The 15,093-nt window shown below is 37.0% G+C and overlaps 1 protein-coding gene across 1 annotated transcript in view; it reads right to left on the bottom strand.

The window, feature by feature from the left end:
* Positions 1-15,093, bottom strand: part of PolE1 (DNA polymerase epsilon catalytic subunit 1) — a 650,197-nt gene that overhangs the window by 343,171 nt on the left and 291,933 nt on the right. The window contains 4 exon segments of the mRNA XM_090380641.1: positions 9,017-9,142; positions 12,062-12,153; positions 12,156-12,256; positions 14,746-14,903. Of these exon segments, the coding sequence (XP_090236767.1) occupies positions 9,017-9,142; positions 12,062-12,153; positions 12,156-12,256; positions 14,746-14,903 (477 nt within the window).

The following is a 15,093-nucleotide window of genomic DNA, read 5'->3' as shown; positions in this document are numbered from 1 at the left end:
GTGGGAACAATATTCCATGGCAGGGCGGATTTGCGATTTATACAGAGTGAGCAGCTGTTTGGAAGAAAAGTAACGCCGAGAGCGAAAGAGAAAACCAAGTTTTTTAGATGCAGAGAAGCAATATTTGTAATGTGCTTGTGCCAAGAGAGATTAGAAGTCAGGGTAATCCCCAAAAGAGATATATCATTTTGCCTAGAAATCGGAGTGTCACTAAAGATAAGCATAGGAGCAGAAGAATCCTTTTTGCGAGATATAAGACAAGATTCAGTTTTAGAAGGGTTGAAATCAACTAAGTTGTCTTTGCCCCACTGGAGAATTACCTGAAGATCGGCATTTAAGGAATTGGCAGCAGATTTTCGAGAACTTGAAGCTAATTGAGCTGGACAAGGTTTCTCAAAATGGAAAGTTGAATGCAATGTGCTATCATCGGCTAAACTATGGATAGGATTTCCAGTCAATGGAAGAAGGTCATTGATATTCAAGAGGAAAAGAGTGGGGGAAAGAACTGAACCTTGAGGGACACCGGCATTAGTGGAGAAGTTAGAAGACAGAGAGCCATCTCCCATCACCCTCAGTGAGCGATCAGAGAGAAAACTGGATAACCAATTACTAAAAACAGTTGGCAAACCATAAGATGGAAGCTTGTTTAAAAGACCTTTATGCCAAACACGATCAAAAGCCTTTGAGATGTCAAGAGCAACTACTTGTGTTTCACCGAACCTTTCCACTGAATTAGTCCATAAATGGGTAACATAAGCCAGAATATCACCAGTGGATCGACACTGACGGAATCCATACTGGCGATCATTGATCAGACGGAAGGTTTCTAGGTAGTTTAAGAGTTGGCGGTTAATTGATTTCTCCATTACTTTAGAAAGAGTAGAAGTAATTGCAATGGGACGATAATTGGATGGGAGGGATTTGTCACCCTTTTTAGGAACTGGCTAGATATGAGCAAATTTCCAAGCAGAAGGAAAAACACCTTTTTGGAATAAGAAAGTGAAAAAAGGCGGCAAAGAATAGGAGTAAGTTCAGGAGCACAGGTTTTGAGAACAAGTGGAGAAATACCATCAGGACCTGGAACTTTCTTAGCATCAAGATTCATCAAAATCCTTCTGATATCCTTTTGACGGAAGACCACAGGAGGCATTGAATGGAGTGCGTTAGGAATGGTGGGAGGTGTTTTACCAAGATCATTAATACATGAGCTGGAAGAAAAATGGGATGCTAGCAGGTCAGCTTTACCCTTGGCTGAAGTGACAACAGAACCATCTGGTTTGAACAGAGGTGGGAGCAGAGATGGGCAAAAGTTGTGGCCAATAGCTTTGGCAAGAGACCAGAATGCTCGGCTACCATTAGGGCAAGAAGCAAGTTTTCTACTCTTAGCCTGTTCAAACTCTAGTTTGGACTGATTAATAACTGCTTTACAATTGTTGCGAGCTTTGGTGTAGGCAGAAAATGAAACTGAAGAATTAGAAACAAGCCAATTACGATATGCAACGTTCTTCTCTTGGACAGCCTTAGCACATTTATTGGAAAACCAAGGTTTAGATAAAGGACGAGATTTTAAAGTGGAGTGTGGGATAAAGGATTCCATTCATGCAAGAATAATTTCACTGACACGATCTGAGCAAACGTTGACATCAGAAGTTTTGAAACAGTAATCAGACCAAGGAAAAGAAGAAAAGAAGTCTCGCAGGTCATCCCATTTTGCATTCTTGTAATGCCAAACAATACGAGGTTGGGAATAGGCATGAGATAAAGGTTCCATTGGAGAAGAGACAATCACCAAGTTGTGATCTGAAGTGCCTAAAGGACCTCTCACTTCAACCTTGTACTTAGAAGGGTTGTTTGTGAGAAAAAGATCAAGCGTATTGGCTGTATGATTAGGATTGTCCGGTATTCTTGTAGGTAAATGAACAATCTGTGCTAGGTCATTAGTAATTGCAAAAGCCTCAGCATCTCGACCTGCTGGGTCGGTGTGACTAGAAAACGGAAGCCAGCTGGAGTTGTGCACGTTAAAATCACCAAGGAAAATTACCTCACTGTTAGGAAAGTTGGACTGGAGAAAGTCAAGTTGCAAAGAGAGGAAGTCAAAGAGCTCCAAGTGATTAGTGGAGTTGGGAGAATGGTAGAGACAACAGATGAATTTTACACAATGAGGTAGAGAAATTTTAAGCCAGAGAAGATCAAAGAGAGGAGATTCCAAATTGCCAAGTCTCTGACAGGGAATATCAGAACGGACATATGCACAAGTACCACCTTTGAGGCGAAAGGAATCATACAGCAAATAATTTGGACATCTGAGATGAGCAGTAGTTGAATCAACTGATAACTGAGATTCAGTCAGAAAAAGTACATGGGGTTTGGAAGACTGCAAGTGGAAATGGACATTGTTGAGATTAGAATTGAGACCACGTATATTTGTGAAATGAATTAGGAAGTCCTTGGGAGGTTTAGATCTTTTCGCAGATAAGCTTGCTCTATTATTTTGACAATTCATGGTGTATTCAATAGTAAGAAAAAGTGGGTGGGTCATGCTGTATGAAGTAATGAAATTTTTGGATATGGCGTACACATGGTAAGAATATACCCAGATCCTTGACATAACGTGGCCTCGCCAATGCTCCCCTCATACACACTACTGGGACTCCCTCCAGTCACTATCTGACAGAGTAGAGGTAGCAAGATTATACACTAGCTGATCCGGAAGCTTCCTAGAGAGTTACCAATAGGTTCAGTCCGGTGTACTAACTAGCGGCCGGCCTGCGAACACCGTTTTAGAGCTGTACCCTCGAAATGTAAGGAATATTGGATCTCGCCACGACATTCATCATAACCTCAAAAATCATCAATCATACTGCATGATGGAAGAGATAGGGAAGGGTTGGCCGGAACTTAGCTCTAGAGACTAAACATGGGTTCCACCACTTCAAGCCTCCAATAAGCAAAGTGGTGGTATTTCACCGGTTGATGAGAGTCATCTACCACCTAGTACTGCCTGGTAACATAGAGGGGCGGCATTCCTCCATGTGGTGTGGGCGCCACACCTCGACCCCTGCTTACGTTGGTTCACACTTGGGTGGTCACCCACCATGTACTTGTGCATGAAGGTTATACCCAGGATTACTAACAGTCCCACCATCGTGAAGGTGCAAGCAGAGGATTTGGCTGTCATAGACCGTCCGGACTTCGCCGAAATTGGGTCCACTTTGACTTGAGTGTCACCCGAATATCAGTTCCATCAGCGTTTTAGACTCCCAGGTAGCAAGAACAGCTTGTCTGGCATATCTGAGAGAATGTCTGTGACAACCTCAAGGACCGTTTTCAAAATAATAACATTTTGAATTAGCATTCCCATACAAGTACACCTGGCACTAATGGGTTAAGAAGTAGGTTCATTATTGTAAACCCATTCCAATTCCCAGAGATAAAGGAATCAGTGTCTCAAAATTGGTTGTTTTGTAATGTTGTTATTAATTAATTAAATTTCTAACTGTTACTGCAGTGGAGGGTAGTGTATATTTTAATCAGATTAGTCATTTCTGATTTATAACTAAGTCCTTCGGCAGTTCATCTGAAACAAAGCATCCACAAGGTAATGTATTTATAGAACAGAAATCCTGGAGTCACATATAAGCTAGGGGGGAGGGAGATAAAATAGATTCAACATTAAACAGATTTAAGTATTAAGATTCAATGTCAGATGAAATTTTCCATGCAGCATAAAATGGCTAAGATAGCACACGGTGCCCTGTCCATGACTATAGGAGCTTTGTTAATAGGTAGAAGGATGCCATTATTCCTCAAAACAAGATGATGGTTAGACAGCATTCTGAACATTGTATCCGGGTCAGAAGACTGCACCAAAAAAAAAAAAAAAAAAAAAGACAGAACTTCTGGAGAGGATTCAAACAAGGGTGACCAGATTAGTAATGAGTGAAAATAATGCATATATGGAGAACAGCTCCTAACTACAAAGTTTAACAACTAGGCATTTAAAGGGAGAACTGATTGAGGTATATAAGTCACTGCAAATTTTATAAAATAAATAAGGAAGTTGTCTTCTCCTTTAGAGGTGAGACAAGAGGCACAAATAAAAAATTTCAGGGAATAAGAGAAGATTGGATGTTATGAAGTTCACTTATGGATACAGGAGTTGTTGAACACTAAAATAACAAGACAAAGGAAGTGAGTCTGCCCAAGTCAAAAGCAGAATTGGATGGTTATCTTGTGGGAATATTATCAATATTCTGTTTTGTTTTTTATTATTTTATTTTATTTTATTTTATTTTTTTTTTGCCTGATGCAGAAAAGGTCTACTATGCATCATTTGCAATCATCATCATCAGCCATTTTCAATCCACTGCAGGATGAAGGCCTCTCCAGCAACTTTCCAGTTCCTTCTGCTTTGAGCACTGGCCATCCATTTACTACCCACAAACTCATGAATTTCATCTACCATATCCGCTTTTATAGTAGTAGTAGTAGTGGCACATGATGCAAGAAAGCAAGTGTAGGAGCTTATGCAGCATCAGCCAAAAAAAAAAAAATAAATAAAATCACACCATTCCCTCCAAATGCCTGTCCAGTTCCTCCTTAAATTTATTTAACCTATCAACTTCCACAACGACAGATGGAAGTTGTTCCAGCAATTAACCACCCGCTGGCTAAAGGCAAATTTCCGCACATCTATTCTACATCTGTCCTTTCTTAATTTGAACTTATGTCCCCGTACGTTGGTAATCTGAACAAGTGGAAGGATCCCATCAGAATTCAGCGTGCTCAACCCATTCAAGGCCTTATAGACCTCAATCAGATCACCGCGCAGGTGCCTAGTCTCCAGCCACTGCAATTTGCAGAACTTAAGCCTCTCTTGGTAAGAAAATCCCTTCATTCCCCTCACCAATCGTGTTGCTCTTCTCTGTACACGCTCAAGCAAATCTACATCCTAAAATGAGGCCTCCAGACCTGTACGCAGTACTCAAGGCGTGGCCTGACCATTGCCTTATACAGAGGGACAATCACCTCCTTTTCCCTGCTAGCAAAATTCCTATATATCATTGACAAAACCCCATGACCCGCCCTAGCAGCCTGTCTGCACTGCTCAGAAAACTTCATATCTGACTGCACAATTACTCCCAGGTCTTTTTCATTTTCTACCACCTTAAGTGTAGTACCACACAGTTGGTACGTTTCTCTGGGGTTACTTCTACCCATATGCAGTACTTTGCATTTGTCAAGGTTGAACTTCAGTTGCCACTTCTTAGCCCATCCAGTTTTGTCTTCCAGGTTTTCTTCTAGCTCCTCCTGGGTACCATTCTGTTATTTTCTTAGTCCATCTGTCATCATGTCTTCGAGCTGTGTGTCCTGCCCAAGACCATTTTAGTTCTTTAGTTTTGATAAGAATGTCCTTTACTTGAGTTTGCTGCCTAATCCATGTGTTTCTCTTCTTATCTAACAGTCTGATTCCCAATATAATTCGTTCCATTCTTCGCTGTGTAGTTCTCAGCTTCTCTTCCATTCTTTTGGTGAGTGCCCAAGTTTCACTTTAAGTCATGGTGGGGAGTATACACTGGTTCATTATTTTACGTTTCAGACAAACTGGGATATTGCTCTTCAGTATGTGACTATATTTCCTGAATGCTATCCATCCAAAATTTATTCTTCTCTTGACTTCCAGCCATTTATCATTATTAAAGCTAATAACTTGTCCCAGATAAGTATATGACTCCACCTTTTCAATTACTGCTCCTTCAATCATTATTTCCCTTTCCATGGCATACTTGTTCATCATTATTTTTGCTTTAGCTATATTCATCTTTGGTCCAAAATCCTTACTAACTGTGCATAACTGATTAAGATTTTCCTCTAATTCTTTGGGATCGTGGCTAATGACCACAATGTCATCTGCAAATCGTAAATGGTTTAGGTACTCTCTTCACATTGACTCCCTTCTGTGACCAGTCTAATCTTCTGAATGCTTCCTCAAGAGCAGCAGTAAACAGCTCCGGAGATACTGTGCCTCATTGTCGACTCCTTTCTCGATTTTAAATTTCCTATTGTCTTTGTCTAGTCTAATAAAGGAGGTAGCATTCTCATATATTTTCTTCAAAATCATAATATGTGGGGTATCTATGCTTTGTCTTTCCAGTGCCCGAAACATTGCCTTATGCTGTATGGAGTCAAATGCCTTTTCATAATCCACAAATGTCAGGCATAATGGTGTTTTATATTCATGTGCTTTCTCCATTAGCTGTGTTATTATGTGAAGGTGATCCATAGTTGAGAATCCTGTCCTAAAGCCAGCTTGCTCTTTCGGTTGATTCTCATCAAGTATTCTTTCTAATCTGTTAGTAATGACCCTTGTGAACAACTTTTAAATGTGGGATAACAAGCTAATTGGTCTATAATTTCCAATTTCTGATTTATCTCCTTTCTTATGCAGCAAAACTATGATTGCATTATTCCACTGCTTAGGTGTCACACCTTTTCTAATGCACTTTGTGAAGAGCCTTGCCAGTTTTTGTGTTATGTCTCTTCCTCCCAATTTTAACAATTCTATAGTAACTTCATCTTCCCCCAGGGCTTTCTGATTCTTCATTTTCTTCAATGCATGTTCTACCTCATCAGGAAGAATATCTACCACATCAGGAAGAATATCTATCTTCCCCACTACTGGCATCATTCCCTCGCTCCTTGTATAATTCTCTATAGTAGTCTTCTGCTATTTGAATTATGCCTTCTCTGCTGTTTATAAGTACACCATCACTATTCTTCAGTTTGAGTATCACTTGTCTTTCTGTATTACTACTCATGGCTGCTGATTTAAATCCTTTGTTTTCCCTTAATGCTTGTTCTACTTTTCTTGTGTGTGTTAAATCTTCTTATGTCCTCTCTGAGTCTCTTTCTAATGGCTTTACATAACTCAGTATACTCAATTTTCTCCTTGTCAGTGTTTATCTTGCTCTTCATTTTTCTTCTTCGGTTCATCATAACAAGTGTTTCTTGACTAATTTTTTCCTCTTTAGATTTCTTTTTCCCTATAGGTTTCTTGGGCTTTTATCACTTTCAGAAAGTTGTAATATTCTTCGTCGATATCTTGGTCCTGAGCAGTCTACAGAAGCTCAAACTTGTTCTTAAGTTCCAGTACATACGGCTTTTTCACCTCTTCTGTTATCTCAAAGACCTTTGTATTATTTACTCGAGTCAGTTTTTTCCTTCCCTTTCCTACATCTATATCAAGTGTACATCTTACCATTCTGTGATCACTTCCAACATTTACCTTATTCAGTACGGTAACATCATTCACAATATATCTTCTGTTAGTGAGGATGAAGTCGATTTCGTTAGTTGTTAATCCACTTGGACTCTTCCATGTCCACTTTCTCTTCACCCATTTCTTGAAAAAAGTGTTCATTACTGACAATCCTCGAGATTCTGCAAATTCCACAAGCCTTTCGCCTCTTTCATTTCTTTCACCAATTCCAAAATTTCCTATAGCTCCCCCTTTCTGCACTGTTTTGTCTTTTACCAACCTTAGCATTGAAGTCCCCCATAATAATAGTGTAGTGGGGTTTTCTGCTCATCTAGAAGACTCAACTTCTTCATCATCATGGCTCAATGTTGGTGCATAAATCATTATAACCTTTAGCTTGTACCACTTAGAAATCTTGAGTATTAGTCTTGACACCCTTGGTGATGTACTTTTGAATTCCAAAATGTTTTTTAAATCTTTATGAACCAGAAACCCAACTCCACCTTCACTCCTTTCACTGTTTCCATTGGTGTACAGCAGATTTCCACTTGATAAACTTATAAGATTTGCAATATCACCCCTTTTATTTGCAATATTCAATATTTCATTTGCAATATCACTCTTTATCCAAAACTTCAGTTTTGGATAAAGGGTGATGCTGCTGTTAGAGTCCTATACATGCAAAGATCTGGAAATTTTGGATAGAGAGTAAAATAGAAAGCTTTATCCAAAGCTTTCTATTTTAACAGGTTCACTGCTTCCTTACACAAATATGTGGCATCAGATTTTTAATCCACTTGAGAAGGGGAAACCACCAAGTGGACTCCAGTTTGACAGAAGAAAACTGGGCGCCTCCTTAGCCAGGTGGGAAGGAGCAGTGGGTAGCACACGCTTCTTGATTAGAACGGGTTTCGAGCCTGTGACCACCAAATGTGGAGGATGCAGAAAGGTCAGGGAATGACTACTGCATATCCCCGGAGCAATATGGCCTTAGTTGCTAATGCTCCTAAAAAAAAAAAAGAAAGAAGAAGAAAACTGGATATTTTTGTCAAGCAACCTTCACCAGAGGTTGACTAATTCAGTCATAGAAAAAAGAAAGAAAATAAATCTGCTCTCTCCAAATCCAGACTGACTCAATCCCACGTGTTTCAATACTGGTTAAAAAAAGGTTATCAGAAATGCCAGCAGTGAAAGTGTTAATCACCAAGGAAGGTATGCAGTCATTTGTAAACATTTGATTCACCTTTATATTGTTAAGTTTCCCCCAAAATAAACCATGTCCTGTCCATGACTTTAGCAGAGAAGTGTCCTTTTTTGTCATTACTTACATCCATAAATGTGCCCTTCAACAGCCTACATTAGAAGAACCTGAAATGTGTTTTATAGTTCTGAGAAATTGCATAATTGATATCAGAAACAGAAAATTTTCTATGAAACTGTGGCCCAATTTAAACCTTAATTCCTGTACCCAAACTGCCAAAACTATATGTCATAATTATGTAACTTAATTTGTGTTCAATATTTTTAACAAGCATGCACTACTGAGTTTATTTTTTTCCATTAATTCTAAAGTATATACAAAATTAGTAAAAAGAGAGCTAAGAGGAGGTTAGAATAAAGACTAATCTTTTATCTAAAGACATTCAACTTTAAATATAATAACCATTACAGACAGTTTTCTTTAGAAAAGTTTTCTTACAAACAAAATATTTAGGATGCTAAATAAAAAAATGCAACCTTAAAATAAGGAGATTTTACCTCAGCTAGTCTCTTAGCAGTGCTGATAGATGTAGATTTCTGTTCCCCATAATCCTCTAGTTTACGTGACATGCTGCGATTTTCAGATATCAACTCAAACAGTTCTTCATCAGGCATATTGGCTGCCTAGAAAATTTTAAAAGCCACTGTACTTACTATAGTAACAAAGATCAAAGTAAAATTTAATAATTAACTCCTATTTTTAGTGTTGTTGTTGTTGTTGTTGTTATTTGGTTTTTAGGAGCATTAGCAAGTAAGGCCATATTGCTCCGGGATATATGGTGGTCATTCCCTGACCTTTCCACATCCTCCATATTTGGTGGTGACGGGCTCGAACCCCGGTCTAATCAAGAAGCATGTGCTACGCACTGCTGCTCCTTCCCACCTGGCTACGGAGGCGCCCTATTTTTACTGAACACATTGTATGTACTTATTATCAAATTTATTTGTTCTTTAGTTTGGCTCTATTACCACCTCCTTATTTCTTAATCCATTTCTATGTATCCGGATTTATTATTTTTGTTTTCTGAAACTGTAGCTTTACTCCTGTTGCCAATAACATGATCTGTAAGATATTAGCTTTCAGATATAGAGAATAAAAGAGCATCCCATTGAGGTATCACAGTGAAAGGCAGAACACAGGTTTTGATTTTCAGTGGCTAATCCACTGCACTTTCTGGTATAAACTAGTTTCACAAAGCTAGTCCACACTTTTCATAAACATCATCAAGGCAAGTGGCTTAACAACATTCATATTCTGAATGTTATGCCAGAAAAAAATTTATATTTTATATACTTCTTCCGAACATTTATCTAATCCCACTTTAAATCTATATATATGCTATCTAACTCAACAAATGACTTGTTTCTATAGTTGGCTATTCTTTGATTAAAGTCAAATTTTCATATGAATATTTGGAAATAAATGCAAACTGGACATAAATCCAGTTTGCAATTCTTTCCTTCATTTGCATGTGTGTTCATTTATTTTCACCATCCTAAAAAAAAAAAAAGAAAATATTCCCTATCATTCAGTTTTCTCAACCATTTTAAGGCCTTCAACACTTTAATCAGTTCCCCATTCAGATACCCAGTTTCCATGTTTTGTAACTTCCAGGACTGGAATCATTTCTTGTAAGAATATCCTTGTATCCCAATTAGTCTTATTACCATCCTTTGAACCTTTTCAAGCAACTTCCTATCTTTCCTGCCCAGATTATGGCATAATTCCTGTATATCACTGAAAATACCCTATGTGCTCTTCTAGCAGCCTTACCACACTGTAAAACTATATGTTGGATTACTGAATATGTCACTTGTGAATTTTTATTGAGCACTTCTTCCTCAGCTGCATATAAAGCTGAGCTTAATCAAATATTTTATGAAGACCTTAAGCAAAGAAAGTGATGGTTTTAACTACTTAACAGAAAAAATTTCCAAAATTTAAGCGAAAATTAAACTAAATGCACTTTACGGCTTAAGCCTCAGACTGCATGAAAGTTTAATTGACGTACAAGCTAGTGCAAGAGCATCATATTAGTACGCAGAAAACTAAAACAGCTAACACAGCCTGAGGCTTAAGCCCTAATATGCATTTAATCTGATTCATTTCATACACCATCAGGGATCTCTCATATTGTGGAGTTATACTTCATAACTGGATTGTCATCATTGCATCACCTATACCTACCCATCACTGAGGAAAGGCCAAATAGCCTTGAAACGGTGCCATCTAGGTGGTGGTATCCGCAAAGAATAAGTAACTATAGTCTTCTCCATTGGTGAGGTGTTGCTTATTCAAGATAGTACAATAGCATGGCAACTTGTTGTAAAGATTGTTTGTTTGGGGATTTATTAGGCACACTGGTAACTATGGCCATAGTATGTAAAGATATTCACAATATGAGATATACTTAAAATGATGCCGTTCTCAGTTATTTTAGAGTTTGCTGCATACTAACATAATGCTCATGCACTAACGTACATCAATGAAAGTTAAACTCAACAAGAAATCTCTGGTGAATTGCAGATCAGGAGACTACTGTATGATAGAAGTTTCCTGCTTTTAAATTGAAAAATCATATTTCATATGGTGCACAAAGGAAATGTTTAACTTTTAAGATGAAAAAAAAAAAAAAAAAAAAAAAAAAAACACAGAAATTTCTTCGCCACCTTAATGGAAAACACTGCTAATTAGCTTTGCACTACACAAGTACTATAAAATTACTACAAAACATAATAAAAATGTGTGATAACAGCATTGTTCTAATTTGCAACATACACTATCACAGCACACCTGACAGCCAATTCATTAATGAAATAACAAAAAAATTAAAAAATCCCAATTTGAACATAGTTTGATTACTTTTTTGTTGAAAAGCAAAAAAAAGGAAAAAAAAACTGAGTTTTGCAAAAAAAAAAAAAAAAAGATGGAGAAACTCTCTGTTCACTAACTACATTATGATTGTGAGATGGTGAAGGGTCAAGTTGAGTAAAATAGATGAATTCTCCATTGCAAATCTGGAATTTTGGTCTATCAGCTATGCCAATATTCAATTTTCAATAAAAATTGTCCCTAAATACAAAAGACATTAGTAAATAATTCCAATTTTTGGTTACTTGGTCTACACTATAAATTTTAACTGTGTCCCTCCCAACTTGCAAAGTTTGTTTTTGTAAAAATATTTTTCATACAACATTCTCTACAACCTTTAATTTATTCAAAGATTCTTCAAGATCTTGCAAGCTACCATTTAACACATCATCCATATAATAATGAACGAATTTTTATATCAACTAAACTAAATTGTGTCAGTAAAAGATTACATTAAGCAATATAATAATAGATATTATAATGAATAATATATCTTTTTAACTATTACTTCATTCTAACAAACTGGAGCGGGAAGATAAAAACTGCTGCAATATATTAAAAGTTGTTTACTTTAAATGTAGTATGACAAAGTAATATGAATTAAAGTATAATCTATAATCACCACAGTTCTTAGAACAAAAATTAAGGAAATATTATTTGATTTGTCCCACCTTACTATACAGTACATCCAGCCAGTAATCTGCCACTTTAGCTACAGAAGAATAGCACTCTTCTAGAGTCTTCCCTTTCAAAAATGCTTCAACACAGAAGACTGAAATATCTTTATTAACTGCAATTCCCCTCTCCTTTTCACTTCAAATCCTTTCAATTCAGCAAGTGTGGCATCAAAATTGAAAACTGCATATCTGTAAATAGAAGTAATTTAAGCTAAGTATTTTCACAGGACAAAAATTAGATAAAATGAGACTATGAAAAACAGAGATTTTAATATATTGAGATAAGGGTTTTGTGGTAGAGATACTATCAAAATAAAAGCCACCAGTAAATAGAACTTCAGTCTATTAAAAACTCCTATTTTACTAGTATCAGAAGTAATAAAATGATAAAGCAGCAAGCCAATACAGCATCAGCCAAAAAAAAAAAAAAAAAAACCAGCCCACCTAATCTGTCTAAATCTTCCTTAAATTTATTTAAACTACCCAATTCCATAACAACAGATGGAAGTAGGTAGGTTAAATAAATCCACATATACATCCTGCAACCATCCTTTTCCAATTTATATTGGAAAAGGATATGTGAATACGTGTGTCATCTGAAAATGAGCAAGGGTTCCATCAGCATTTAATCAGTCCATTTAAAGCCTTAAGAACTTCATTCAGGTCTCCTAGCACATGTCATGGACACTGCAATTTACAGAACCCAAGTCTTCTTGGTTAGAGGAGTAACCTTCTATGCCTCCAATCATCCTTGTTGCTCTTCTCTGCAATATTCCAACAGATCTACACTCTTTGTAAAATGTGGCTTCCAAGCCTGTATGCAGTATTCAAGATGCCACCTAACCAGTACCTCTTACCCTGACACAATTCCTGTATATCACTGAAGGAGCCCTATGAGTTCACCTAATACCCTACCTGAATTGTTTGTACTACCCTAATTACAGTACCTAGAATTTATTTATTAATAATAACTCATCCAGTTCTTGTTTAAGTAGCATCCTGATTATTGTCATTAACTACCCTACCCACTGAAGAATTGTGTCATCTAACTATCTATAATCATATCATACTTTTTTCTCCTCTATCACTAAGTTTATCTGCCATCCAATTTTTTTTTTTTTTTTTTTTTTTTTTTATCTGAGCCTTGAATAATACCTCTTTGGTGGCATAAAAATATAAGGAATTTCAATAATTACTTCATTGAACACCTCCCACTGGCATTTCTATTTGTTAGCAAATTGAGTTGTTCCACTTAAAAGAATTTTAAAAATGTCCAAGAGAATTGCAAAATATCTTTGGTGAAAACAAAATCCCTTCCCTTTCCCTTGACAGTAGTTATTTTTTTAATAAATCCCACATAAATATGGTACGGTCACTGCAATCTAGGGGTTCATTTACTTGAAGATTCTTAATACAAGTTGAATAGCTGCTGATACCAAAATAAAGCACTGCTTCCTCTTGTGGCATTTCTAACATATTATTAGAGAAGCAGCCAACAAACTGAGAAATATTCTGCTAGTGAGAGAGTGACTTTCTGCATGGTTCGAGTTTTAATTTTCTACTAATTTGGATACATCGTATCCAAATTAGTATAAAATTAACAACCATAGTTAATTAACCAGCATAGCAACCACCACAAGTTCAATCAATATCTGATAAATTAAATCCCCCATAAGATATTTTAATTTGTAACTCCACTCTACTTGTCTTATGAGAAGCAATGACGTGTAATTGCTTGTCTCATGAGAATCCTTAACAATTTTGTAACCTGCCCCCCCCAACTACTTTCAGGTCATTGAAGCAGTGCAATCAATTCCCTGCTCGTGGTTGCCATTAAATTATCAGTGTATCCCCCTGACCCCAAACTAGCAGTTTTCTAAAGTGCCCAACACCACCACCACAGTAGCATCAGCTACTGTGGTGGTGGTGTTGGGCACTTTACTCCGTAGCAGGTGGGAAGGAGCAGCAGTGTGTAGCACACGCTTCTTGATTAGACCGGGTTCGAGCCCGTCACCACCAAATACGGAGGATGCGGAAAGGTCGGGGATTGACCACCGCATATCCCGGAGCAATATGGCATTAGTTGCTAATGCTCCTAAAAACCAAATAACAAACAAAACAACCGCGCGCGCTCTCTCTCTCTCTCTCTCTCTCTCTCTCTCTCTCTCTCTCTCTCTCTCTCTCTCTCTCTCTCTCTCTCTCTCTCTCCTCGTGCCCGAGTTAAACAACAGTACTCTTATCATGAATTCCTATCTGAGATATGGTGTTACATTACTGCAATCTTCCACTGATAGCGACGGGTAGTAAGACTAGCCCAAAAAGATTCTGCTGCAGAATGTTCAAACACTTCCCTATACACAATTACAATATCTTTTGATCCTTGAAGCATAAGCATTTTCACATAGAGAGAGTAAATAGAAGGGTTTAAAGAGCAGTAAAATGAATTGAACACTAGGAGAGTAGAGATGAATGAAAATCTATATCAACAGTAATTCTGTTTCTTATGCAATGCAAAGTAAAATACAATTTTTTTATACCATATTTTATCTAATAAGACGAAACACCTTGTTCATATCTCTTGTTTTCATAAATACAGAAAATGAGAGAGAGAAAGATAAGAAAGAAAAAAAGGAGGGAAAAAAATTAAGAGCATGAAGAAATGAGAAAGAAACACAAACCTTTTTTTTAATTTCTTTCCTTCTTCCTTAGAAGCAGGAAGAACCATAGCAAGGTAAGGCCCATCTACTTCAAAAAAGATTGAGTTTTCACTTCGCTGAACATAACTCAATTTTGATGCGTCAATCAGTTCATGGTACTGATGATTTGTGTTTTGATCCTATTAAAAACATAAATAAATAATAATAAACAAACAAAATTAAACTTACTCTGTTCAATATATAAATTAAAAATAATTACCATACACTAGATTGCATGCTACATATTTATCAAATTCGGTATCCCTATTCACTTTTAAGGGAAGATATGACTCAAAGTTCTAAACAGCTGTGATAATGAGAAATTATACA

Source organism: Mastigoproctus giganteus, chromosome 9 (genome assembly GCF_048544385.1).
Source record: "Mastigoproctus giganteus isolate SK-2022 chromosome 9, ASM4854438v1, whole genome shotgun sequence".
NCBI classification, from domain to species: domain Eukaryota; kingdom Metazoa; phylum Arthropoda; class Arachnida; order Uropygi; family Thelyphonidae; genus Mastigoproctus; species Mastigoproctus giganteus.
Note: the sequence above shows the minus strand (reverse complement) of the source record. Positions and strands in the feature narration are given on the sequence as shown.